At 52.3% G+C, this 22,674-nt stretch overlaps 8 protein-coding genes across 8 annotated transcripts; 4 read left to right on the plus strand and 4 right to left on the minus strand.

Moving 5' to 3' along the window:
- Positions 1 to 898: 898 nt before the first annotated feature.
- On the minus strand, positions 899 to 2,502 carry PV09_00503 (uncharacterized protein). The gene has a single exon (XM_016353251.1). The coding sequence runs from the start codon at positions 2,403 to 2,405 to the stop codon at positions 1,194 to 1,196; it is 1,212 nt and encodes a 403-aa protein (XP_016218404.1). The 5' UTR covers positions 2,406 to 2,502; the 3' UTR covers positions 899 to 1,193.
- Positions 2,503 to 3,393: 891 nt separating this feature from the next.
- On the plus strand, positions 3,394 to 5,190 carry PV09_00504 (uncharacterized protein). Its single transcript, XM_016353252.1, has one exon. It carries the CDS (start codon positions 3,615 to 3,617, stop codon positions 5,127 to 5,129), a length of 1,515 nt encoding a protein of 504 aa, XP_016218405.1. The 5' UTR covers positions 3,394 to 3,614; the 3' UTR covers positions 5,130 to 5,190.
- A 792-nt stretch (positions 5,191 to 5,982) lies between these two features.
- Positions 5,983 to 6,523, minus strand: PV09_00505 (uncharacterized protein; the record flags this gene model as incomplete). The annotated part of the gene is made up of 2 exons (XM_016353253.1): positions 5,983 to 6,083; positions 6,163 to 6,523. The coding sequence occupies 2 exons, from the start codon at positions 6,521 to 6,523 to the stop codon at positions 5,983 to 5,985; spliced, it is 462 nt and encodes a 153-aa protein (XP_016218406.1).
- A 1,692-nt stretch (positions 6,524 to 8,215) lies between these two features.
- Positions 8,216 to 9,840, minus strand: PV09_00506 (uncharacterized protein; the record flags this gene model as incomplete). Its single annotated transcript, XM_016353254.1, has 4 exons — positions 8,216 to 9,535; positions 9,608 to 9,656; positions 9,719 to 9,764; positions 9,831 to 9,840. The coding sequence occupies 4 exons, from the start codon at positions 9,838 to 9,840 to the stop codon at positions 8,216 to 8,218; spliced, it is 1,425 nt and encodes a 474-aa protein (XP_016218407.1).
- Positions 9,841 to 10,372: 532 nt separating this feature from the next.
- On the plus strand, positions 10,373 to 11,958 carry PV09_00507 (uncharacterized protein). The gene is made up of 2 exons (XM_016353255.1): positions 10,373 to 11,361; positions 11,452 to 11,958. Exons 1-2 carry the CDS (start codon positions 10,772 to 10,774, stop codon positions 11,681 to 11,683), a joined length of 822 nt encoding a protein of 273 aa, XP_016218408.1. The 5' UTR covers positions 10,373 to 10,771; the 3' UTR covers positions 11,684 to 11,958.
- Positions 11,959 to 12,874: 916 nt separating this feature from the next.
- PV09_00508 (uncharacterized protein) lies at positions 12,875 to 15,906 on the minus strand. The gene is made up of 2 exons (XM_016353256.1): positions 15,345 to 15,906; positions 12,875 to 15,278 (listed from the first exon to the last, which is right to left on the minus strand). Exons 1-2 carry the CDS (start codon positions 15,553 to 15,555, stop codon positions 13,192 to 13,194), a joined length of 2,298 nt encoding a protein of 765 aa, XP_016218409.1. The 5' UTR covers positions 15,556 to 15,906; the 3' UTR covers positions 12,875 to 13,191.
- Positions 15,907 to 16,942: 1,036 nt separating this feature from the next.
- On the plus strand, positions 16,943 to 19,615 carry PV09_00509 (uncharacterized protein; the record flags this gene model as incomplete). Its single annotated transcript, XM_016353257.1, has 3 exons — positions 16,943 to 17,179; positions 17,363 to 18,692; positions 18,766 to 19,615. The coding sequence occupies 3 exons, from the start codon at positions 16,943 to 16,945 to the stop codon at positions 18,867 to 18,869; spliced, it is 1,671 nt and encodes a 556-aa protein (XP_016218410.1). The 3' UTR covers positions 18,870 to 19,615.
- PV09_00510 (uncharacterized protein) lies at positions 19,597 to 22,201 on the plus strand. The gene is made up of 4 exons (XM_016353258.1): positions 19,597 to 19,908; positions 19,998 to 20,099; positions 20,550 to 21,440; positions 21,502 to 22,201. The coding sequence occupies exons 1-4, from the start codon at positions 19,891 to 19,893 to the stop codon at positions 21,586 to 21,588; spliced, it is 1,098 nt and encodes a 365-aa protein (XP_016218411.1). The 5' UTR covers positions 19,597 to 19,890; the 3' UTR covers positions 21,589 to 22,201.
- The last annotated feature ends 473 nt before the right edge of the window (positions 22,202 to 22,674 follow it).

Raw genomic sequence — 22,674 nt, forward strand, 5'->3', positions numbered from 1 at the left:
TAGCAGATCAGATGTAGCATTTGCAGCAAGCATACTAGCATAATTCAGCCAGAATCCATCACCGCAGCATACTGAGGAGGCCAACCATGTGATCATATACTTAAATAGCACCAAATGTCTTGTACTGAAGTACAGCAATCAGCCTAGCACCAATCAGGATAAGCCGAGCATATTCCAAGCATCAAGCGATGCCTCGTTTGCAGATGATCCGACTAATTGGCGTTCAACACAAGGCTATATGCTATTGCTATTCAATGGGCCAGTCGCCTGGCAAGCAAGTAAGCAGAAGATAGTAGCTATATCAACTACTAAAGCTAAGCTATTATCACTCTTACTAGCTGCAAGAGAGGCTATAGGCCTTGTTAGGTTATTTAACTAAATTAGGCTAGATATTGAGTAGCAACTGACTATCCTATGTGATAATCAACAGACAGTTAAGCTGATCAATAGCGAAAGACCTCAGTTAACCACTAAGCTTAAGTATGTCGACATCCACCATCACTGGCTTAGACAAGCAAGGTAATCGGGCATGCTTAATATTAATTGGGTGCCAACAAGCTCGATACCGGCGGATGGCCTTACTAAAAGACTTTTAGAATCAAAGCATGCAGAATTCATTAAAGTTATAGGAATGGAGGATACTACTGATAAGCTTAAATCATATAAGGGAACAATAGATTGCAATAGTGATAGCCATAGTAATAGCGATAACATGCAGGTATAGAAAAATTAAAAGGCAGTCCAAGTAATTGATCTATAATAAAGCTATTATAGATTAAGATTGCTAAGACTGAGGGGGTATATCACAAGTCACGTGAGCCTGACTCAGCAGATATTCTGGGGCTTATCTATAAGTTGCTTCAGGATTGAAACCTAATAACTAATAATCCAATCCACGATGCAATCAATGCAATATTTCGCACAATAATCTCTTCCTTTTTCCTTCTTGTACGCTGCACAACAGCGATTCCTTCGCATGGCTTAGCTTAGCTAGGCACTCACATGCAACACCTAAACGACAGCGAATTGCACGTGTTTCTTCGCCGCTTTAAGCTTGGGCGACTGCACCAGTGACTTCATGCGTGATTAATGTCTATATTTCTACATTTAAGTTTCGTCGTAACGCCATCTCAGCTGGTATATGAGGCAGCTTCCTCGATTCCATCTCGCGTAAACACCTCTGGCGAGATTGCTCACATGGGGAACGCAGCCGGCGCTTCAGCGGGCCTGCCCTGTGCCTGATTAAGATTGTTCAGCGCTGCTTCTTTCTGCTTCTGCTCCTCGTCGACTGCCATCTTGACCGCTAATTTGATAGTCTGCTCCGCCGGGGACAGCTGGTTGAAGGCACTTGTGTCCGCATCCCACTTCTCAACGCACTCCCTGTTCCAGTTGCACCGCTCAACCTCGCCGTACATGGGATGGCTGAACCGTGGATGAGAGCTTGGCCATCCAGATGCGTGGTAGTGGTGCTTGACCAACGCCCGACGCGTGTTGTGCGTGCCGGAATCAGAGTGTCCTTGGCCTGCGGCGAACGCTTCGACAGTCAGGACGAGCACTCCAGCCACGAGCTTCGATTCGGCAATATTGTGAAACGTGTTCCATTCGACCTTGTAACCTAGCTTCGATGACATGTACTCTAGGAAAGCTTCTGTGAACGCTGAAGGTCCCGTGCCAGCAATGATGTCGTCGAAATTGAGCTTGACATCGGCTATCGAAACGTCCTGTCTCTTGGCCACATCAGACATCCAAGCCATGATGTTTTCGACAAGTTTGAGCATGACTGGATGACCAGGCTTTGCCATGAACGTCCATTGGCAGAACGACATGCTTTTCTTTCCGAGGATTGGATGGCTTGCAAACTCGGGCTGGTCGATTTCGATACCGATCACCATGTCAATGTTCTTATGGTCGTACTGCTGTGGAATCCATTGCGACACGGGACGCAGAGCTTCCACGTCTATGTCGGTGTACACCCCTCCTTCAGCGTACATGACAAGGTATCGAAGGACATCAGCCTTGACGATTTTTGCATTGATTGTTCGATACCATGAGACGATGTCAGGACGATTCAAGCCGTCCGGACCGTATACCACCTCAACGTAGTGTTGGTCATTGTCATCCGTCAGGACCTCGTATCTGAAACCGGGGTTTAGATCCACCCAGCTTTTCGCTCGCGGTTGGTCTCGTGCGTCAAGTGAAAGAACATTGACTTTCCACAGCTGCCAGATCTTTCGCGGAAACTCGGCTTGTGATATGAACTGGATCGGCTTTGACTCGGGCAGCGCTCCTCGAGGTATTAGGAACACAAAGAAAATGCAGGCGACTATGATGGGTATGAACTTTTGGATCTGCCTGGGAAGCCGCTGTGGTATCGGGGACGGTGTTCGCCCTCTCTTCAGGTCCATTTTTCTGGAGACTCGACAGTGGTCAAATACGATCCCTGCACACAATCTTCAAAAACGAAAGCGGTGTTCCACAGCATATATCTGAGTCTCGGCAAGATACCAGATGGATTTCGAAAGAGTCGAGACGTGCTGCTTCTCCCTTGCATATAGCTTCACCGCTATGCTAGAATACCCCTCCTAGCGATATTGAATCTACTGAATCCGTTGCATCCGTATACGCAGATCACTCAACATGGGCCTACTATGTCCTGATTGTGCACTGGCCGCCGATGATGAACCAACCGATTGGCGCCCGCATCTGCCAGGCCCGGATCACCGTCTGCGATAGTCGTGATCGCTGCTACGTATTGACCGCGGCGCAACACGTCGTCCACATGCTCTTCGGACTTGGCTTCCCGACCCGATGCACCCAGTAAAATACGCGAGGTTTGTATTTTACATCCTCGACTAGCCACACAGACATATGGACAACAACAATCTCACAATGCCCAGTTCCTCGCCAGTCTCATGTGTCTCGGAGCCTGTCCTAACTTCAGCATTGTGCAAAACTTGGTAAAGCGCTTTTTTCCCACCGTAGCATTTCAGAGTTACCAGCCGAGAACGCCAATAGAACGCCTTACCTCGCGAAGATCAGCGGGTGATTCACTGAAGATCGATTGGCGGGCCTGGATAGCAGGATCGGGTTGTAACAGGGGGTTCGTGCATACGGTCAAAGTGCCACTACATTTTAGTTCCCGCCGAAGACACCAAGCTCTATCCGGACACTTCTCCGGTTCGTGTACCGCCCGTTCGAGCGTCATTGATATCAGCGGCCGCAATTGCTTGTAAAATCGACTACTCCACAGCATTGGTCCCGCACTGTCCGCCCACTTCCCATCCCCCGGATTTTTGCTCCCGCATCACATGTCTTTGAGCAAACAATGATCCGAGCCATGTTCGGTCTGCTTCGTTCCGATCTGCGCATGCATGATGTGGAATGTCAAAACTATCGTAACGCGGAACCTACATAGCGGGTCGCTTACATGGCGGTTGCAACTTGTGGGCATGGTCACGACTGGCTAGTGTCAAGCTGTTCAGACTCGTTAATTCGGCGAAACTGCCGTTCGACAAGAACGTTTCGTCCTCATCTCTGGTCGCGAGCCAGCTAAAGAAATTTCCTGCCGCAATACCGCCTGATTTTGAAAATCTTCGAGTCCTCGTCCTTTGATCATGGGCTCTATCCTGACTCCACCGGGCTCGCCATTGTTAGACGAGAAGCCTCGATGGACGGCAAGAGTCAAAAGTCCTGTTCCAATTAGCCCGTACCTAATCCTTGGCTACAATGTGCTATGTCAAATTTTACATGTTCCAACTCGACGAATTCGCACATGGTATTCATCGATCACGACATCACAAAGCGAACGACTGCGAGCCACGGCATGGCTCGACGGACTGCGGGGATTTGCTGCGCTGATGGTTTATGTTCTTCACCACGAGGTTTGGGCACACGATTCTCTCGGTGCAGACAAGATCCTCGAAAATGCATTTGGCTACGAAGGTCGCCATTACCTCGCGCAGCTTCCGGGCATCAGGCTGCTCTTTGGGGGGGGCCACTTCTCGGTCGCAATCTTCTTCGTCATTTCGGGCTACGTCTTGACGTTGAAGCCGCTGAAGCTCGTTCACAACGGCGAGTTCGAGAAGCTTAGCGACAACCTGGGCTCCGCGCTGTTCCGGCGGTGGCTGCGCCTCTATATTCCCGTCGCGGCGACAACATTCCTCTTCATGACCGCCGTGTACATCCACCCAAACCTGCAGACAAACTTGAAACCGGAGCGACGATACATCGATGAAGTCTGGAAATGGTACGACGACTTCAAACAGTTCAGCTTCGTCTACAAGCAGGGCGGGGTGCCTTGGATGCTTTACAACTTCCACGCTTGGACCATCCCACTCGAGTTCAAAGGCTCAATCATTGTCTACACAGTAGTGCTTGCTCTTGCGAGAGCCACTGCCAACGCTCGCCTCTGTTTGACCGTAGGATTGATGTATTACTTCATGTACGTGGTCGACGGTTGGTATGCGTCATGCTTCCTCGGAGGCATGCTCTTGGTGGATCTGGATATCATGGCCGAGCGAGACCAACTTCCCAGATTCATCACGCGACTCAGACCGTGGAAAGATCTTATATTTTACACATTGCTGGTCGTAGGACTATATCTCGGAGGCGCCCCGGCATATGGCCTAGGAATTGAGAATTTGCGTGACGCATGGGGCTGGCATTATCTATCTTACCTCAGGCCGTCGGCAGTGTACATGCCCAAGTCATTCTACCTATTTTGGGGCGGCATGTTTGTCGTCGCTTCCATTCCACGCATTCCATGGCTGAAGGCTTTCTTCCAGCTTCCCATCATCCAATGGATCGGCAAGGTGTCATACGCGCTGTATCTTGTCCATGGCCCAATTCTATGGACCTTTGGCGACAGAATGTACGCCGCTGTAGGCTGGGCTCGAGCGGATCACGCCATCAATATCCCAAGCTGGGCAGGCATTCTTCGACTACCGAAATGGGGTCCTTTTGGCCTGGAACTAAACTTTCTATTCGCACAGATGATCATACTGCCTGTGACGCTGTGGGCGTCGAGCTTAGCAACGAGGGCTTTCGACGAGCCAGCGATGAAGTTTGCAGCATGGCTGTACGGTCGGGTACAAGCTCCGAGTGCTGAGCCTGAGAAGCACCCTGTCTAGTAATAGCGCCCTAGATCACTGTAGATACGTTTTGATAATCAAGAAATAATGTTTTCTTTTCTCTTTTTGGCGATCTTCGCTATGTTCCACAAATTCGTAGCCTGTTCCGAGGGACAACTTCCACGGTTTGCATGTGCTCGAACGGTAAAAATTGTCAAAAAAAATTTTTTTACGGTCTAGAGAGAAAAATTGAGCAGCATCGTCCGCAATTGCCACCAAGAAGAAGGTGTGTGTGGCAGGGTTATGGGTCTTCCCCGGAGACAAGCTCAATAGCGCGGGTAACCACCCGGCACAGGATACTCTTTTGAGGTACACCACCTTTTCCCAACAACGTCACGCGCAGGCCCAGACGTGTTCTATCGATAGCGCTTAAAAATATTGGGTAGTCCCCAGCGACGATCCAGATGCTGTGCGCATCGATTGATGCATTAGCGGTCACTTACTCGGGTTCGCAGTGTCACCGCATTGCACAAGCACCGAGCCGGACCTGTTGGTGCCTTGGCGAATCCTCTTGCATAGACAGCTCGCTTGAACCATTTGGCTGCTCGTCATCGAACCCTGTCTTCCCGAGAGAGCCGAGGTAGGCTCTTGCAGATGGAGATGTATGTGCAGAACCCAGCTTATCGAATAAGAGCAGGGTGACAACATTTGGGTCAGAAGCAGACGAGCTACTCCCCCTACCTTTGTATCCTCTCAGGAGCTTCCCGTTGTTTCAGGAGTGTGTCGAAAAAGAGACAAAACAATGAAGTTCTCTGTGGCTCTTTTGTCCTTCGTTGCTACGATAGCATCTGCGCTCCCTCAATCCTCGCCTCAGGACTTTCTCCAGTCTCTGCCAACATGTGCTGCGCCGTGCTTACAGAATGCGATCACCTCCGCCACGACCTGCTCGGTCACCGATGCAAAATGCTTCTGTGAGACGTCCAATTACCAAGACATCTACACTGCCGCTCTCACCTGTGTGCTGAACAATTGTGGTGCAGGCGTGGCTCTGAGTGAGTGCAAATACCAAAGTGACAGGAAAACCCAATCTGACCATAATTCCTTTCAGACCAAGTTGTACCCGCCGCAGAATCGTACTGTGCGAGCGTTTTGGGCACAACTCTAAGCTCAACTGCTGCTTCAGCCACTTCGACGAGTAGCGCGTCAGCTTCGCTTGCCGCAGTGACAACAACAGCAGCGGCAGGATATACCGCGGCCGCTACTGCCGCAACAGGATCATTCGCAAGTGGTTCCTTCGCGACGGCGCAGGCTTCATCGACTCCGAGCACAGCGTCTTCATTTGCTTCGTCACCATCAGTGTCATCGGTAACAGCAACCGCGGCGACGACACCGCAAGCAACGAATGCAGCGAATGGCTTGGAGAGCGGATCTTTTGCGGCCATAGTTGCAGCCATTGCCGTCATTGCGCTTTGAGGATCAATGTTATCCACCAAGTGCTGAGATTCAATGGCCTGCGTGGAACATCTAGAGGTTCCGTTGATGTGCAAGCTAGACAACACAGGGAAGGCTCATGCCATGATGCTCTACATCCGTTCCAGATAGCGTCCGAGCTGGAGAGTCATAGGTGGAGATCACACACACACAACCACACATACATACGCTAACTCGCGTCTTTACAAGCATATATGGACCTGGCAATTAGAGGAATTAATGTTTATTTTTTTTTAAAAAAAAATCACCGTCCTCAATTGTTTTTGCATCCTCATGTTGCTGGAAGGGCTGCTCACAGCCATACGTAGAGCAAGGGAGGTTCACATGCCTCCCCCGCAGTCCAAGCTCCGGCCCCGCGCCTAGTTGACATCATTTTTGGAGGGGGATGGGGGTAGGATGAATGGTGTATTTTTTTTTCTTGACCAAGAGCTCGATCCCTGGATCAGGAAGTTCGGAAAGAGAGAGGATGGAGGTTGGCACGTTGTGCAGGGTTCTGCTCTTTGCTCCGACGCTAACAAGGCGGATCGTCCGGGGGAAACTGACTGCCCTGAGTGATCCATGCATAATGCGGAGCCAGCATAACGGGCAAAAATCACGCCTAACGTCGAAGCTCATCGTTTTTAGCGGAAAAAAATGCTTCCATCGAATCCAAAGTTGGTACCTGCCTCGGCCCGGCACTTTGTTGCAGAATGTGGAGAATAGCATGTGAAGTGGCTCAGTGGAGCGAGGTACCCGCCAACTGGACACGTGAGCGTAAGTACGTGTACCAAAGTAACTCTGTGAAAATGTTCGCGAGCAGTGGGATTCGAATGCAACGTGACAATGTGATGCCCATGATCGCACGCTGGAATACAAAGGCTTGGAGGTCACGGATCTTCTTGATCCTAGAAAAGATCATCTGCCAGGGCGAGAAATTGTCGCCTACATGCTCAGCAAATGACATCTACTTGATCGCCGAATGGATACACCTTTTGGTAGATACTTGCGAGCAACTTCGGGAAGGCATGTCAAGCTGTTTTGCCAAGAGCCCGAGGTCACCAAGAAAATCGCTCGTATACACCCAGCACAGACCGTTGTCTTGTGGCGGCGCCACCAATTGTGCCCCACCCAGGCGCCAAGCTGTGAATTTGCAACGGCTGGTAGACCGCTAGCTACAGATCCATCCATTTGACGGAGTAAACGCTGATGCTCGAGAGATGCTCCAAGCTCTTGTGGACTCAATATCTTCGATGCTGAAGATTCTGTACACCTTCAACAACCGCTCCAAGACAGGCAAAGGTTTGACAAAAAAAACACATCATTAGATCATCTCTAGATTAGTCCTATAGTTCGACTTTTGTTGAAGAGACATTTGACTTTTGTCGAGATTTTCTCTCGCCAAACTCCATGTCGTAGGCTCATGTTGTTGCGTTGTGCGTACACTGCTTATCGTCCTCATAGCAGTCAGCTCATGGCAATTGTCAGATGTTCAAGTAAATGAATATGTGCCCAAGACCCCCTTCCGCAAAATGGAAAGGGTGGATGGCTCTGCTTCAGAGTCAGCCACCTACTGCTGTTATCGCATTACTAGCCCAATGAAGTCAACTCAGTGGCCACCGGCGGTCGAGGTTTGAAGGATGCAAAATATGAGCGGTAGTCGTGTGTGCTGCAGCAGTTCATATGTCCTGCATTTTCGCTTCAGAATCCGGATGCGCATTCGCTATCTCGAGATCAGCGCTCGCCGCCTCCATATCGTCCACAGGGGGTGCGGCACCAGATGTGTCCTCCCCATCTCCATCCGCATCTCTCATATCATCCTCGCGGCCTCCCCCAGCGTCGCTCAGACTCGCATCTTCGGGATCTAAGCTAGTCTCCCTTGCCCCTCGCCTGCCCACAGCGGCTTCCAGGTCAAGAGCCCCACCGATTGGGCGGTCCTGGGGTCCAATGTCCTCGTGGCCGATGATGTCCGGGCCACGCGCGTGCGGCTGCTCGTCCTCATTCTGCTCATCCCGCGAATTCTCTTCATCAGGTAGCTCACTCATCTCCTCTTCTGTCAAGCGTAGTCCTCGACGCTGCAAAGGAACTACGCCTGCTTCTTGCTCCTGTCTGAGGAGCTCGCCCTGAGTAACGGCACCATCAGCACGCATTCCTTCTTCCGCACCAGTGGACTCTGCGTCTCGACCAGCATCACCCAGTCCCAGCGCAGGTTGGCTTGCGACAGTCGTCATAACGCCGTTAACCACATTGACTGTCTCAATCCTGCCAGCACCGTTCGGACCATCCACCATTTCTGTGCTGCTGGTCTGCAATTCCCTGTCATTTTGCGAACCCGACGAACCTGCCGACGAGGAGCCCGTCGAGCGTTGGGATTCGGTTCTGTTGACCAGCCACGGTATGGGCGTGAGAAGCGCCCCGCCCAGACTCTCGTCACTTCCAAGCTCTGGTGCATGCCTCGAGATAGCAGGAACCGCACTTGCCCCGTTCAGCACGCCAGTCGAAATAGGCAGCGACGCCTGCGGAAGAGGAAACAATCGCGTAGAGCTTTGTACATTGACCACGCGATCCAGTGCGTGAAGATAGCTAGGCAGAAATCGATAGTGACGCCTAGGAAACAAAATCAACTCCGCCAGTCGCTGCACCGTGTGTGGTGGGTAGCGTGGGAACCCATTGCGTAAACTGCTTTTAATGCTTTTGTGAAGCGCGGCCAGATCTGGAGGATAGTCTGCGGGTAATGTGCTCTCGGTGTCGTCCGCCTCCGAGAAAGATGGTACTGGCGGTCGAGAGGACGAAGATGCCGCCGCTGGTTGCGGCGTCGGCGATGACGCTCGTGCGGGCGATTTCGTTTTTACAGGGGCATTCTCTTTGTTCGATGACGCCTGTGACCCTTGACTGGATGGTCGTGCTGCAGAGGGCGAGCCGAGTTGACCTTGAGAAAGTGTTTGTTGTGGTGCAGGTTCACGTGGAAGGACGGGAATGGGGAATTCAGTCAGGACGATCTATGTAGTAGGAAAAGATGACGCATCAGCCACTACCTTCATTCGACGAACTGTGTAAGCAACGCAGCATACCTTGTCTAGCCTTTCAAGCAAGTCTTCCAGAACGCGGGGCCATAAGTCTCTAGCAGCGGCATGGTTAGCACGAGCGGCTGAAGGCGTACAGGATAGTTTGCAAAGACGTACGAGTCCCACGTTCCGTCCTGTGCAGCCCGTTGGAGAAGTTGGTCGGCTACGAAAACATCACGGTTAGCATGCATGTGCGTCATACGCAGGCATTGGAGACAACAATTCATACTCGAAGCCATGGCGGGAGCGCAGGCGCGCGAGCGCACCCAAGACAAGAAAACCGCGGGCGGTGGATCTGGGTGCGAATGGCAAGACAGACGCGCAAGGACGGGCCCGCGTACTGATTCTGATCGTATGCAAGGTATCGAGAGGGACTGGCGACTCGGGAATCGGCGGTGTATGTGTTTGCAGGTACAAGGAACAGTGACAGCGTGCAAGCTGTTCGTTATGAGCAGCCCACGATGCTGGTGCAGGTGTGGCGCCGGCTTCGCGTGGCGGTGCACCCATGCGCCACAGATGTTCGGAGATGGCCTCTCAACCTCGTATAAGGTCACAGCGTGGGCTTTGCTGAACCTTGACGACGTGATCAGGTGAGACAGTGGACGGCTTAGTGTGATGCGCTGTTGTCTTACTGATAAAGACACGTTGGAATGCCCGTTTCCTCAGAACAAAGAAAGCAAGCGAGAGTTATTGGACACGGGTCAGCGCATGCCACAACAGCACGAGTATGCTCCGCTTAAGGGCTTTGATGATGATCTGAACTCGATCCAACTCGGACTCAGCCTTCCACGCATCGTCATTCTGAGCTGAACAGCCCGGGGCCAATGATGATGCGCGTGATGCCGACGCTGGTCATCGCCGTGTTGCCTTTTGCTGTTCCCACATGCAGGGTCTGGCTCAGCTTCTCCCCCACCATGCAGCGCGCCCCTCGTTGCCTGTTGCTTCGCGTGTAATCCCGAACCCATCCTTTGATCTCCCTTCTTGCGCGATCGACGCGCAGCTCACCCAAGTCTGAGACCGACCATTCTGGACAGACGACAGCGCGTGTGAAACATCATATTTAAGCCCGACCTTTGTCTCCTTCAGTCCTTTTCCACCAAAACTCCTCAACCCCTGCTCCTCTTCGTCCCCTTCCTCCTGCACCTCCTTCTGGCAAATCTATCCCACAGAATGGCCAGTAACGAATACTACGGCGGCCAACAACCCGGAGGCGGTTATAACCAAGGCGGTTACGGCCAGCCTCAGTACGGCCAGCAGTCCCAGAGCGCCTGGGACCAGTACGGCGGCGCGCCTCCTCCTCAAGGCCACAGTCCATATCCGCCCCCAAACCAAGGATACGGTGGTTCTCCTCCTCCTCCTCAGCAGCACGATCCGTATAGCCACGGCTACAATCAAGGCTACAATCAGGGACCACCTCCGGCACAGAACTATGGACCTCCACCAGGCCCTTACGAGCAGCAGCATGTCCCTCCTCCGTTCGGAGCCGAGCACAACCGCGAAGGAGGACACTCGCCCTACCCACCTCAGCACCAACAAGGCCCGTACGGTGCTCCCCCACCGAACCAGCACTATGGCGATCCCAACGCAGCTCCGCCACCAGGCGCTGCAGGACCTGAGGGTGCCGCAGAGGGTGAGCGAGGCCTTGGAAAAACCCTACTCGGCGGCGCCGCGGGAGGTCTGCTTGGACACCAGGTCGGTCACGGTGGCCTTGGAGCCATCGGCGGTGCCATTGTCGCGAACATGATCGGTGGCGACAAGAAGTACGTCTCCGTGTCCACAATTTTTTTTCACATTCTTTTTTTGGCTGTCCGGACTTGTCCAGCACGCTGACACGTCTATCTTTTGAGCAGGAAGAAGAAGCACCACGAAGAGGACTATTACTCCCATCATGGCGGCTCGTCCCATCACGGCGGCTCCTCTCATCACGGCGGCTCCTCGCACCACAGTGGCAGCAGCTATGCGGGATACGCCGGGTCCGCAGCTGCTCTGGGCGGCTTGTACGAGCACGGAAAGCACAAGAAGCACCACAAGAAGCACAGAAGCCGGGGCGGCAGCTCATCGAGCAGCAGCGACTCGGACTGAGCTACGGCGGTGTCAAGCAAGTCAGCACGAGTTCTTTCTTTTTTTTTTCATTTATTTTCTTGGTTCTCTTACACTCCCGTCGTGATGAGCACGACAAAGATGATTGTGACAAAGGGCGGTCTTTCTCGAAACAGATTGGAAATTCTTTATATCATAACGCTGCGAGACGAATGATCCGCAGCGGTTCTCTATCGACGAATCGTGACACAGCTCGTTCACGAGCCGTGCTTTCACGGTGATGTATTTTTGACCTTCTACATGTTTTGCCACCATCATGTCCAGTCCGCCCCATGATCGCCCGGTGACTTGCCTGCGTGAGTATCTACAGCTGTTGCGTTCACGTGCATGTCCGCAACGCATCCCGCTGGCCAAAACCGTGGGTCGTGCAGTTTGTCAACCAGGCAAGCCAGACATCGTCATGTCTAATCAACTTTGTCCAAGGGCCCGAATTCCAAACTGCGGCTCGACCGAAGTAGAATATGTCGTTGCCCGAGCCGCTGGCGCGTACGCAAAAGGTAGGTGCTGTCCCCTACGGTTTCCACGCCGACACGAACACATTTCGAAACACGGGCGCCATGGTCGAGAAGCAAGATCCAGCGTCCTTGTAAAAACCCCCTCTGCGCGATGAGCAGAGCAGGTATCACGCAGGAATCACGACGTCAGGCCAGCTCCGCTGAGCACGCTCGAGCAAGAGAAGACGCAGAACATCCGCTAACCACCCAAGCACACTGGGATTCGGCAGCCGCGTCCGGATGCGTGAAGTTCGCCCTGTCCTGTCGTATTCTTCACGGGCGAGGTCCGGCACTGTCAAGCTGCAAGGTTCGCGGGTGCTTATCCACATATTCGACATCTTTGCGCACGTCCAGAAGAGTTTCCAGTGCCAAACATGCCATGCTTCCTTTTTTTTTTCTTTTTTTTTTTCTTCATTTTTTCTCTTGTAGACCTCCATGCCGACCAGAATCCGTTTTCTGGTCACTAGACTATGCGAGCCCCCGGGGCTGTTTCAGGTTAGCGGCCTGTTTTTGAGCGTACAGGCGTCTGACATGAGAATCTCATTTGGATGGAACGTAAGATGCGTTCTGGAGGAGGAGAAACGGAAAGGCTTAAGACGTAAGTCAGCGGTTCCATACATGCAAGCCTAAACTGTGCATAGTGAATGAGTTGAGGAAAAAAGAATGCACCACGTCAAAACAGCAGAAAACAAAATTTTGTTTGTCTACTCATGATCTATCGATGATGATGAAACCCTGGTCCAACTAATATGCATACGTGCGCCTACCACTTCCCTCCCGTTCCAATTCGTCCCGTTCCCAACAACTATGATCGTTATATAGTAGAACGACAGCGTCAATGCCCCACCGCGCAAAATGAAAAGCGGATATCCCTCACGCCTATGGGCTGGGACAAGGATTTTTCGTACCCAGTAAATAGCGAACGGGTAAGGCATAGGCATGGTGATGAACGAGCGGTTGGGCTCGTGGTGAAGTCAATTCCGTTCGTGTCAGTATTTAGGCCACATATCCCATCTCATCAGCCTCTAAGCGCTCCAGATATTCCTTCTCAATAAGCATGTCAATACACTTCTTAATGTCTCCGACCTTTGGAGTGAACCGGCTCTTGATAAGCTGGATGGTCTCGGTAACGAGAAGTGTGTGCTTCATGCGCTTCCGCGATTTCATGATACGTACGATAGCGGACTGAATCAACATCTTGCGATCCTCCTCAATGGTCTTGTGTGTCTCTTCAACTTCAGCCTTCTTTTCGGACTTGATCCCGATATTCAAGTTGACCTTCAGCTTCTTATTTTTAAAGCCCGGGTTTAGTGTGAATGTCGTCGTTGGCGCGTTCTGGTCGTCCGAGGCTGTCAACACCTTAGCTTTCAGGAAGACACCGATGCATGGGTCAAGAGTTTCCTTGTTCAGTTTGGTGACTTCGGCAAGTTGTTGATAGCTTTGTGTATCACCGTCGTTGAAGGCAAGAAGTATAGCCATCTGATAGGTGGAGACAAGGAATGTGTGCGGAATCTTCTGCGCAGACTTGGTATAATTCGCTCTGATCTCACCCTTGGACAGCTGCCACAGCCAGTTGAGCTTGCGACCTTGATGCTTCTCATTGTAGAACATGGAGAAACGCTCCATTGTCTTCTGAAGAACCTCTGGTGGAATAAACGGAGTTGCCGGGGGGTTGAGAGGCCAGAAACCAGTTCCAAGGATGTGGTAAGATGCATCGACGAAACCCTTGATTTCAGCCTCATCAAAGGTCTTGTTGCACCAGTCCTTGTAGGAAGCATTGAGATCTTTCGACGTCTGAATGTCTTGGAACATGCGCTGAAGCTTGTTCGTGTACTCGAAGCCGCAGGCCTCCTTCAGACGCGAGATCATGCTTGTCTCGGCGTCATCTGAAGCGGATATTGTGTTGACAAGGCGCTTAGCAAGGTTTCGCGAATAGAATGTCTGGAACACGTCCTTATCCTCGATGTACTTGAATATGGTCATAATTTCCACTTGCGACTTGTCCATGTCATCTTCCTCGGACATGGTGCGATCGGACTTTTTGAGGAGACGATCGGCATATTTGGCAAGTAGTTCTGGAGATCGCGACGAACCGGTCTTGCAAACCTTGTTGCGGTTTACAAACTCTCTACAGGCATTGTCAAGAGATCGTACGAACTCAGACTCCCCCGCAAAGGCAGTATTCACTAGATCCTGGTACTTGGTATGAACTTCCAATAGAGCTTGTACGTAGACCTTGGGGTCCAGGTCATCGCCGTCCACGGCAATCCTCTCAACCGCCGCAAGACCGCACTTGCGGACGTGCGTCTCGAAGCGGGCGCGAAGCGGATCGAGACCTTCCGGTATTCGTGACAGAAGCTTATACATGCGACCGAGATCTTCAACGCGGTCATTATCGAGCAAAGCCTGGAACTCTTCCCGTAGAATGAGCGAATGCTCCTTGATCAATGCCTCTTCACACGTGCGGTTGAGCGGGCCGAGGATCTCACTAAGCAGATACATCTCAACGCGCTGCTTCTCTTCGTCCAATCGTTCCTCGGCCTTCTTCATGTACTCCACGACCGAATTCTCTGCCAAGAACTGCTTAGACTCTCGGGCGTAGTAGGCCTTGGTTGCTTCTAGGAATGGTTGCTCAAAGTACTGTTTATACACGTCAAGGGTACGTTTGGTGGAGTCCGAGTCATCTAGACCAAGAGAAACAAACGAATCGACCACAGACTTGATCTGCCCTTGCTCGATCGTCTCACCATTGCGTTGTCGTTCGACAAGTCGAAGCACGGCAGTCATCACATTTTCGTGGGTGGCCATGAACATGTCCTCCTTCCATCTTACTAGGTGCAGAGTATAGATGTCGTAGATGTTCTTCTTGCCCTCGTCCATCTCCCGTTTCACCCAGTGGCGGTTCAAGTACCGAAACAAGTGGTTGTTGTACGTGGCAGCCGTGGTGTACCGCTTCCATTCCTTGATGTAGAATTTGAGAAGCGCCTCATCCATGTGCCCGGTCGACTTGGCCTGCACGCTGTGCAGGTGGTTCTGTAGGTAAGCGATCAGGTGGTTGTAGAGGTCCTCGCCGAGGAGATGAGCTTGACGCGATGTGTTAGGCTGGACTGGAATGGCGAAATTCATGATCTGGGGCTGGTTTGACATACCTCCGCCTCTGTTGTGTGAGGAAAAGCCTCCGGAGGAAACACCCTTTTGCGCCGTGCAGAAGTTATGGATGGCAGTGTACAAGCCCATGTAGGTTTTCATATCCATGCCCTCCTGCAGCTCCATCATGATCTTCTCCACGCCAACCTCGAGGTACTTCCATGTTGCCTGAGAGTCCTCTTTGTTGGGCATGGGGGGCATTACGGTAGGCATCCTGACGGTTGCGAGACGTGCGACCGCACACTTACGTAGCGCCTAAATTTCGTTAAGAAGCTGGCTGACGAGTGTGTGTGCAAGACAAGAGAGACCCTTTTGCAAGAGGAGAGACGCAAGCTGAAGGTGCCTGCGGTCCAAGTGAAGGTGTATGCGGTCCGTGGGGACGGCAAGCCCTTTATGGCGGGCGTTCGGCGAGCTTAGGCTGTGACTACAAGTCACGATCTGACGATAGAGCAAGTTCACAGACGGTGAGATAAGTCGTCTCGGGCCCGCTCTGCTCAGGAACAGGCAGAAGTGACAGAAAGATGAAGCGTACGACGGTGGTCGAACACGGCGCAGCTTGTCGCCGGATGGTTGGTTAGTGAGTCGAGAGGGCGAGGCCGCTGCCTGACTTTGCGCTAAACCCTGTTGCGTAAGGACACAGGGTCCTGCAAGCTGCAACCAAGTGACCGCAGCAGCACTTCAGCCTACTTTCCAACGCTTGCCGGCTTGACAGGCCCGTTGATGTGCCTTGCCCGACTCTGCTTCAAGATGCGATGGGACGCTCAAACGTATTTCAGGCCCTTGACCTGCCAGGCAGGTCTGTGTCGAGGCTGTCGGCCACCTCACGCGAGCACTGTCCAACTGCCCGAGAGACAGCTCTGAACAGACTCGAGGTATCATGTACGAGGGCATGGGTAGCATTTCGGGTAAATACGAGGAACTGCTGGGCCTTGGTGGGTTCTGATACCGGGCAGCTGCTCTTGGGCTCCGCAAGACACTTGGCCAGCTGCAGATACAACGCCATATCTGCCATGTTCCCCGATTTGGCGATGTCACGTGATTACTCTGCTACGCGCATTCTTTCTTCATTATCCAGCAGAGTTGAATCGAAGCGGTGGTATGTGCAAGTCCAGCGTAGAGATTTATGCTCCCTGGCATGTCTTCATTTTCCAACTCCAATCCTCTGTCGTCGTCTGGCGAAGTGTTGCAGGACTCTTCAACCTATTTGCACGCACATCGCAAGCTGGATTCAACAAAACATAGAGCGGCATGCGTCCTGGATGGGAGACAAATGATAGCGTTCGTGCATCGACGCCTTTTCGCCATCAGCAAGCAATGTGCTCATCACAGGCTCACGGTTTGCTTTCTGCACACACTGTAGCGTTGGTTTCGCGATGCCTGGTCCATACGCACGGCTGCTGGAAGGCCCAAACTCATGCCCCACGAGCCACGGCTTTGTCCTTCGTGCGCTTTTCAGTCTGAAGAATCAACGTTCGTCCACATGCGGCAGCTCATGCTCTGCTGATGGAGAGACCAGCAAGGCTGACGACTTTTCCCAATCTGGGCGAGCTCCGGATTGTCGGTTAAAGCCCGGCGGTGGCCGGTTCTACAGCCGGCACGTATGACGGACGCCAAGCCTGGCGAAAGCGCTGGATCACACCTGCAACCTGCACCTCGTTCGCGCGTCGTACGATATGCGCTAAGACCGGTTCTGCTGGCCCAGGAACGACATCCTGCCCTCGAGATCGCGATCTCCATCCCGTATCCTGAGAGTTTCGGTCCGCCCATCGAGTGGGAAACCCGTCCAGGGCACTGCATGTATCCCACTGGTCAACAGGGCCTGCCTCTGGCAGCTGCAGTGCGTTCTAGCCGTCAATCCCCATCGCCCCTCCCCGTCCCCAGTAATGTTGTTCACATTCTGCAATTCCTGAATACCTTTTGCCCCCACTGAATGTTGGGCGATCGCAATACCTGCAGCCCGTCGCTTTGCATCGAGCACGATACTCAGAGCTGGACTTCGACTAATGCAAGCTGCAAACAGATGCCGGGGCTGCCATTTTCCAATGTCATGTCCCAGTCGCCGGTCGCACCGCTGGCTATGACCAACCAAATGGACCTTGACATGGCCGACCTAGGGTCGCAGCCCGTCACCGATCCCTCGGGGGCTGTAAAGGCCTTCCCACATCTTCCCGGCGCCGTCACTTCTCTTTCCGATCAGTCTTCAGCCCTTACTGCTCCTAATGCTTCGCTTTCCTCGGGAACAATGGGCGGTCAGAGCCAGATGACGAACGTTGGCGCCGGCCCTGTGCCCACTGGCTTTGGGTTTCAAACTATGGGTGGTGGCGCCAACGCGGGTAGCACTCTCACTGAATTTACCAAGCGGCGGAACTGGTCGAAGTTGGTGCTCGAGGAACTGAGGGATGTGATGATGGTCCTCAGCGCAGACGGACGCATCCAGCACGTCAGCCCCAGTTCCAAGTCGTTGATGGGATACGAATCATACGCTCTGCTGGGCAAGTTCCTTGGAGACTTCATACACCAGGATGACAAGAGTATGTTCATTCGCGAGTTCAACGAGTCGATCGCAAGCGGTAACCAGATGCGCTTTTTCTATCGTCTGAGGAGTTTCGATGACACTTACAAGATCTTCGAGGCTTTCGGCCACCCGCACCACAGCTCAGACGCCTTTGCCTTCACGAGCGGAAGAGGAGGAGCCCCATATTGTCGAGGCTATTTCCTGATGTCAAGGCCATACCCTACTAAGAATGCAGCATTGTTGGATTCCTTTCTTGAGCACAAGATTGAAAATGAGCGGCTCTTGAAGCGTATAGCTGAACTAAAGAAAGAAGAGCAAGAGGAAGAAGCAGAGCAAGAGTCTGCCTGGCGCAGCCAAGAACAGGACGGCACCACCGTGTCGGAGAGTCTACGAACCGATGGGTTCGACTTGAACTCTAGCAATATCCAGCATGATGGCATGCCACCTCCCGCACGTCCCATTCCTTCCAGCAACGCCCTTACGAGACAGAATCTTAACGAGGCCCTTGCAAGTGCCCGGCCAGATAGTATCAACGACAAGATGGCACGATACGAAGGGGCGACACACATTGAGACGATTGAAATGCTCACAGGACTGCGGTATCGCGATGGGGAACGTTCTCAAGGAATAAGCACAGGTGCCCCAAGCCCAGCCTTGATACGTGGCGATGCCGGCATTGCAATTCTAGCAGATCGGGAGAGCAGAGTCAATGTGGACCGCAAAAAGAAGAACAAGGTTGCAGACGAGTACGTCTGCACGGATTGCGGAACTTTGGACTCGCCGGAGTGGAGGAAAGGACCGAACGGCCCGAAGACGCTCTGTAACGCTTGTGGACGTAAGTACCTACGCTCTTTATTCCTTCACTCAACTGCTCTAGTGCTCTACTGACAAATCGTCGTTATTTCTAGTGCGATGGGCGAAGAAAGAAAAGAAACGACAGCAACAAAAGTCGGGTACGGGAGGCAGTGCGCAGCCCAACTCACTACAGAAAAGCATGTCTACGAGCGGATAGCGAACCTCTTGCACCATTCTTTAACGGCGCTCTCTCTCTCAATCTCTGTCTGCCTCTACCTCTATAGCCCTGACTCCATTTACAACCAAGATACCCACGATAGGTTTTAGGAACCCAGAAATTTAAGAGATGATAAATGAACTTTACGTGTTTGTTTCTATAGCTGCTCAAGGTGGCTGTGGCTGAGACGACTATATTTGTTACACACCGTACTTTGTACTTCCAGGATTCAGTCAAGAGTGAAAGGATTATGAACACTTTCGGAGAAAAATATGGTATTAGACCAACATTTTGTCGGCGTGCGGGAATGGAATCGTAGCCATCTACACCGGCCCTAGAAAACTAGGTGCAGGAGATGCACTCGAGTCATTTAGATTGATCAATCTGTACAAGATCGTACCAAGTTTTGAGAACCCGCGTTGCTACTGCGAAAATAACTGTCAAAATAAGGGGAAGCACATGGCAAGTTCGCGAGTACACAATTCACATAGTCCGCACAGATGACTGAATACGCATACCGCAATGAAAATGGCTAGCTACGAATATCCAGACAGGAGAAAAAGTGTCACCAAACGCCAATAAATGGTTCACATTTCAGGGTGTAAAAAGACGAAAGTGGACTTACTGGGCTAGAAGACTTCAGGCAAAAATGGCTCACGTGATTTAGGCAACGAGGCAGAAACTGGGGGTGATCGCTTTTCGTCGGCGCTGCCTGATACTGCACTAGAACAACTACACGCACGCCAAAAGCCGAACGCCAGCAACCCCCCTATCGACACTATACGGACTTGGGCCGGTGCAAGCCTTGCGAATAAGGATAGGGCGCATTGTAGAGAGCCATCTAACGGCGAGCGACGCTGGGTCCTACGGCCCCGTGGGCGGCAAGAACCGTCACCTTTCATCACCTGCGGGCGCCAGTCGGTGGTCAGAGTCGCCATCTTCGCAACCCGTCGCAAGCATCAACAGCCGTTGCAACTGACGGCGCCCATAAGGGGTCGTGTCCTTTATCACTGCCGCGACCATGTCTAACCAAGCGATTGTACGTTCATGCTTTTCTTGGCAAAATGCAGTAACCTCGGAACAGGCTCCTCGTACAAGGCGGCTGACGATGGTTAACTTCTACTGTAGGGCAGCGTGTACGCCACCATCATCGACCGCATCATCGCAGAGTCCAAGGATGACTTTGAGGCCGCCGGGCTGGATCAGGAGACGCTGCAAGAGCTGAAGCAGGTAAGGCACAATCTTCGCAGTTTGCGTGCGGTCGCTTCTCCGGCCGTCTTAACCGCTTTCATCTACCGTTCCGTACGAACGGTCACTCAGTCTATAATGTCATCTTTCGAACAAGAAATACAGGTTAGACGTGGCCGAAAATTGGGACGGGGCGAGGAGGAACCTGGTTCGGCAGATGTCAGCAACCTGCGCGGTGTTGGGGCGACAGCCAAAACGGGGGCGGGGTTCGGCCTTTGTCGCTCTGGCTTGTGAGGCGGGTCCGTCTCTATTTGAGACCTTGCTTTATACCCCAAGCCCCCGGCCAATTTCCCCTCCGCGCTAGTCCCCTTCGGTCACCACTACCACGTCACATGACATCAGCCTTGTTCGGTTTCTTGCTGCTGCCTTTGCACTCCGCTGCTTTGCTTCTGGTGAACACGTTTTGGCTGACGGTTTTGTTGTTGGAACTAGACGTGGCAGAAGAACATTTCCAAGCTTGGGATCGCCCAATGCCCGTGGGACCCAGCTCCCCCCCCTCAGCAGATCGCCAATCCTCCTACAGTGCCCTCAAATGTGAAGCCGGAGCAGCCCAACAGCAGCGCGCCTGTTCAGCGCTCGGCTCAGCCCACTGAGGGTACTCCAATCAAGCAGGAACAAGGTGTGCAGTTCGAGGGAAATCAGAGCTACCAGCAACAGCCGCCCTACAGTAGCCTCAATCCTCAGTACGCACAGCAGCGTGCCGATGCCATGTTGAGGCAGCAGTTTGGCAGCCAGGCCAATGCTTCGATCCAAGCTGGCCAGGCTCGCCAGATGCAAATGGCTGGCGGCCAGCAGCGACCTACACACATCCAGCTGCCGCCACGTCCCGGACAGGCGCAGTTCCCTCAGCAGCAGCCTCCCTTGAGCACTGCTCAAACGGATGGTGCTGGCGATGACGCTCTCGCAGATTGGAAAGCGGCTGTAGCTGAGCGCCATGCCTTTAGTGAACAAGACCGGGCTGCGGCTGATCACCAGCTGCGCGACTATCTTCAACAGTCAGTAGCGCTTGAGGAGAGCGGGCTACTACTTCCCGCGTCAGAGCAATCTCGAAGGAGCAAAAAGCACTCCAACGCTTCTTCGGCGTTGCGCGTTGCGCCGAGGATCTCCATTCCTCCTAGCCTAGGGCGCTTCGATGGCCCTGATGACGAGGATAGCAAAGATGACATCAGACGGCAAATAGATGCCGACGAAGATGCGATCAACTCCGACCTTGATGATTCGGACGACGAACTGGACAACGTGGATGATGAAGAGGGAGCGGAGGGGCCAATGGGTGAAACCATCCTGTGTACGTACGACAAGGTGCAGCGCGTAAAGAACAAGGTCGGTGCTTTCTAAATCTACGTGTTCATGCCTACATTTCCCATTCTAATGCATGTTATAGTGGAAGTGCACCCTCAAAGACGGCATCCTGACCACGGGAAAAAAGGAGTACGTCTTCCACAAGGCGCAGGGTGAGTTTGAGTGGTGACGGCCGCATCATTGCGTTCATCCACATATTCAGGGGCCGTCAAGGCGTTGTCCTGAAAGGCTGTGGTTAATTTCGCTACTTGTAACCGTCTCCGAACCTAACCCTCAGGATCTGCACTTCAGTCTTGCCCTGCACATCGAAATCGTTTCCCGTCTTTCCTCCATCTTTCTACCCTGGAAATTTCTGTACGATTACGAGAATGAGTCCGTCTAGTTTTATGAGCAGGGAAGGGTCCTCCAAGTAACCGATCCGACCAAGACGGATTGAAAAAAAAAATTGGCTTTTCGGCAAGGACCGGGATGGCAGGCAAAAACGTTTTATATATGAAGCAGCACGTCATGCGCACAAAGTAATTCAATATAGTCACATGCAACAGTTTGCGATCACAATAGCGCTATGGGAATCGAGAAGAAGTACATCGCTTCATCGTTTCCTTTTTTTGGCTTGACGAAACACCTCAGCCACTGCTGCTTTGGATGGTTTCCAAGATTCCAAATTGTTTCGTCCCGCGACCACACGCAGAGGTGTACAGAAGGTATGCAATCGATGATAGACAGCATCAGCTCATATATATATATACTGCAAAATGCGAGGCGCCTTTTTTTTCTTTCTTTTTTTTCTCCTCCCAACAGGATTCAAAAAGAAAAAAGTTTCCATCAAAACCAAATGAGAAAGCAGATATGCAAAAAACACCATAGAAGCAGACGGGATGTTTGCAGCTTCTGCGCAATACCCGCTGCGGCGGCGGCGGAGTCGTGCACCAGTAGACGGAATTTTTTTTTTCAGTAACCTTTGCTTCTTCTTTCTTTGCAAAGAGGGAGAAGACGCCTAAGGAGGAGAATCAGGCGATTGAGCTGGGCGAGGATCATTGATTGTTTTTTTATTCTTTTTTTCGATTACTCCTAAAGGCGAAGAGAATGTACAAAGTTCCAAGGACGTTGCGTCGACGCACGGGGTGCCCCGGGCGCGAGGGCGAAAGAGGGGAGGAAAAGTCCTCTCCTCCTCCTCTTCCTCCTCCTCCTCATCCTCCTCCTCCTCCTCTTCTTCTTCTTCTTCTTCTTCTTCTTCTTCTTCTTCTTCTTCTTC

Source organism: Verruconis gallopava (assembly GCF_000836295.1).
Source record: "Verruconis gallopava strain CBS 43764 unplaced genomic scaffold supercont1.2, whole genome shotgun sequence".
In the NCBI taxonomy this organism is placed as follows: Eukaryota; Fungi; Ascomycota; class Dothideomycetes; order Venturiales; family Sympoventuriaceae; genus Verruconis; species Verruconis gallopava.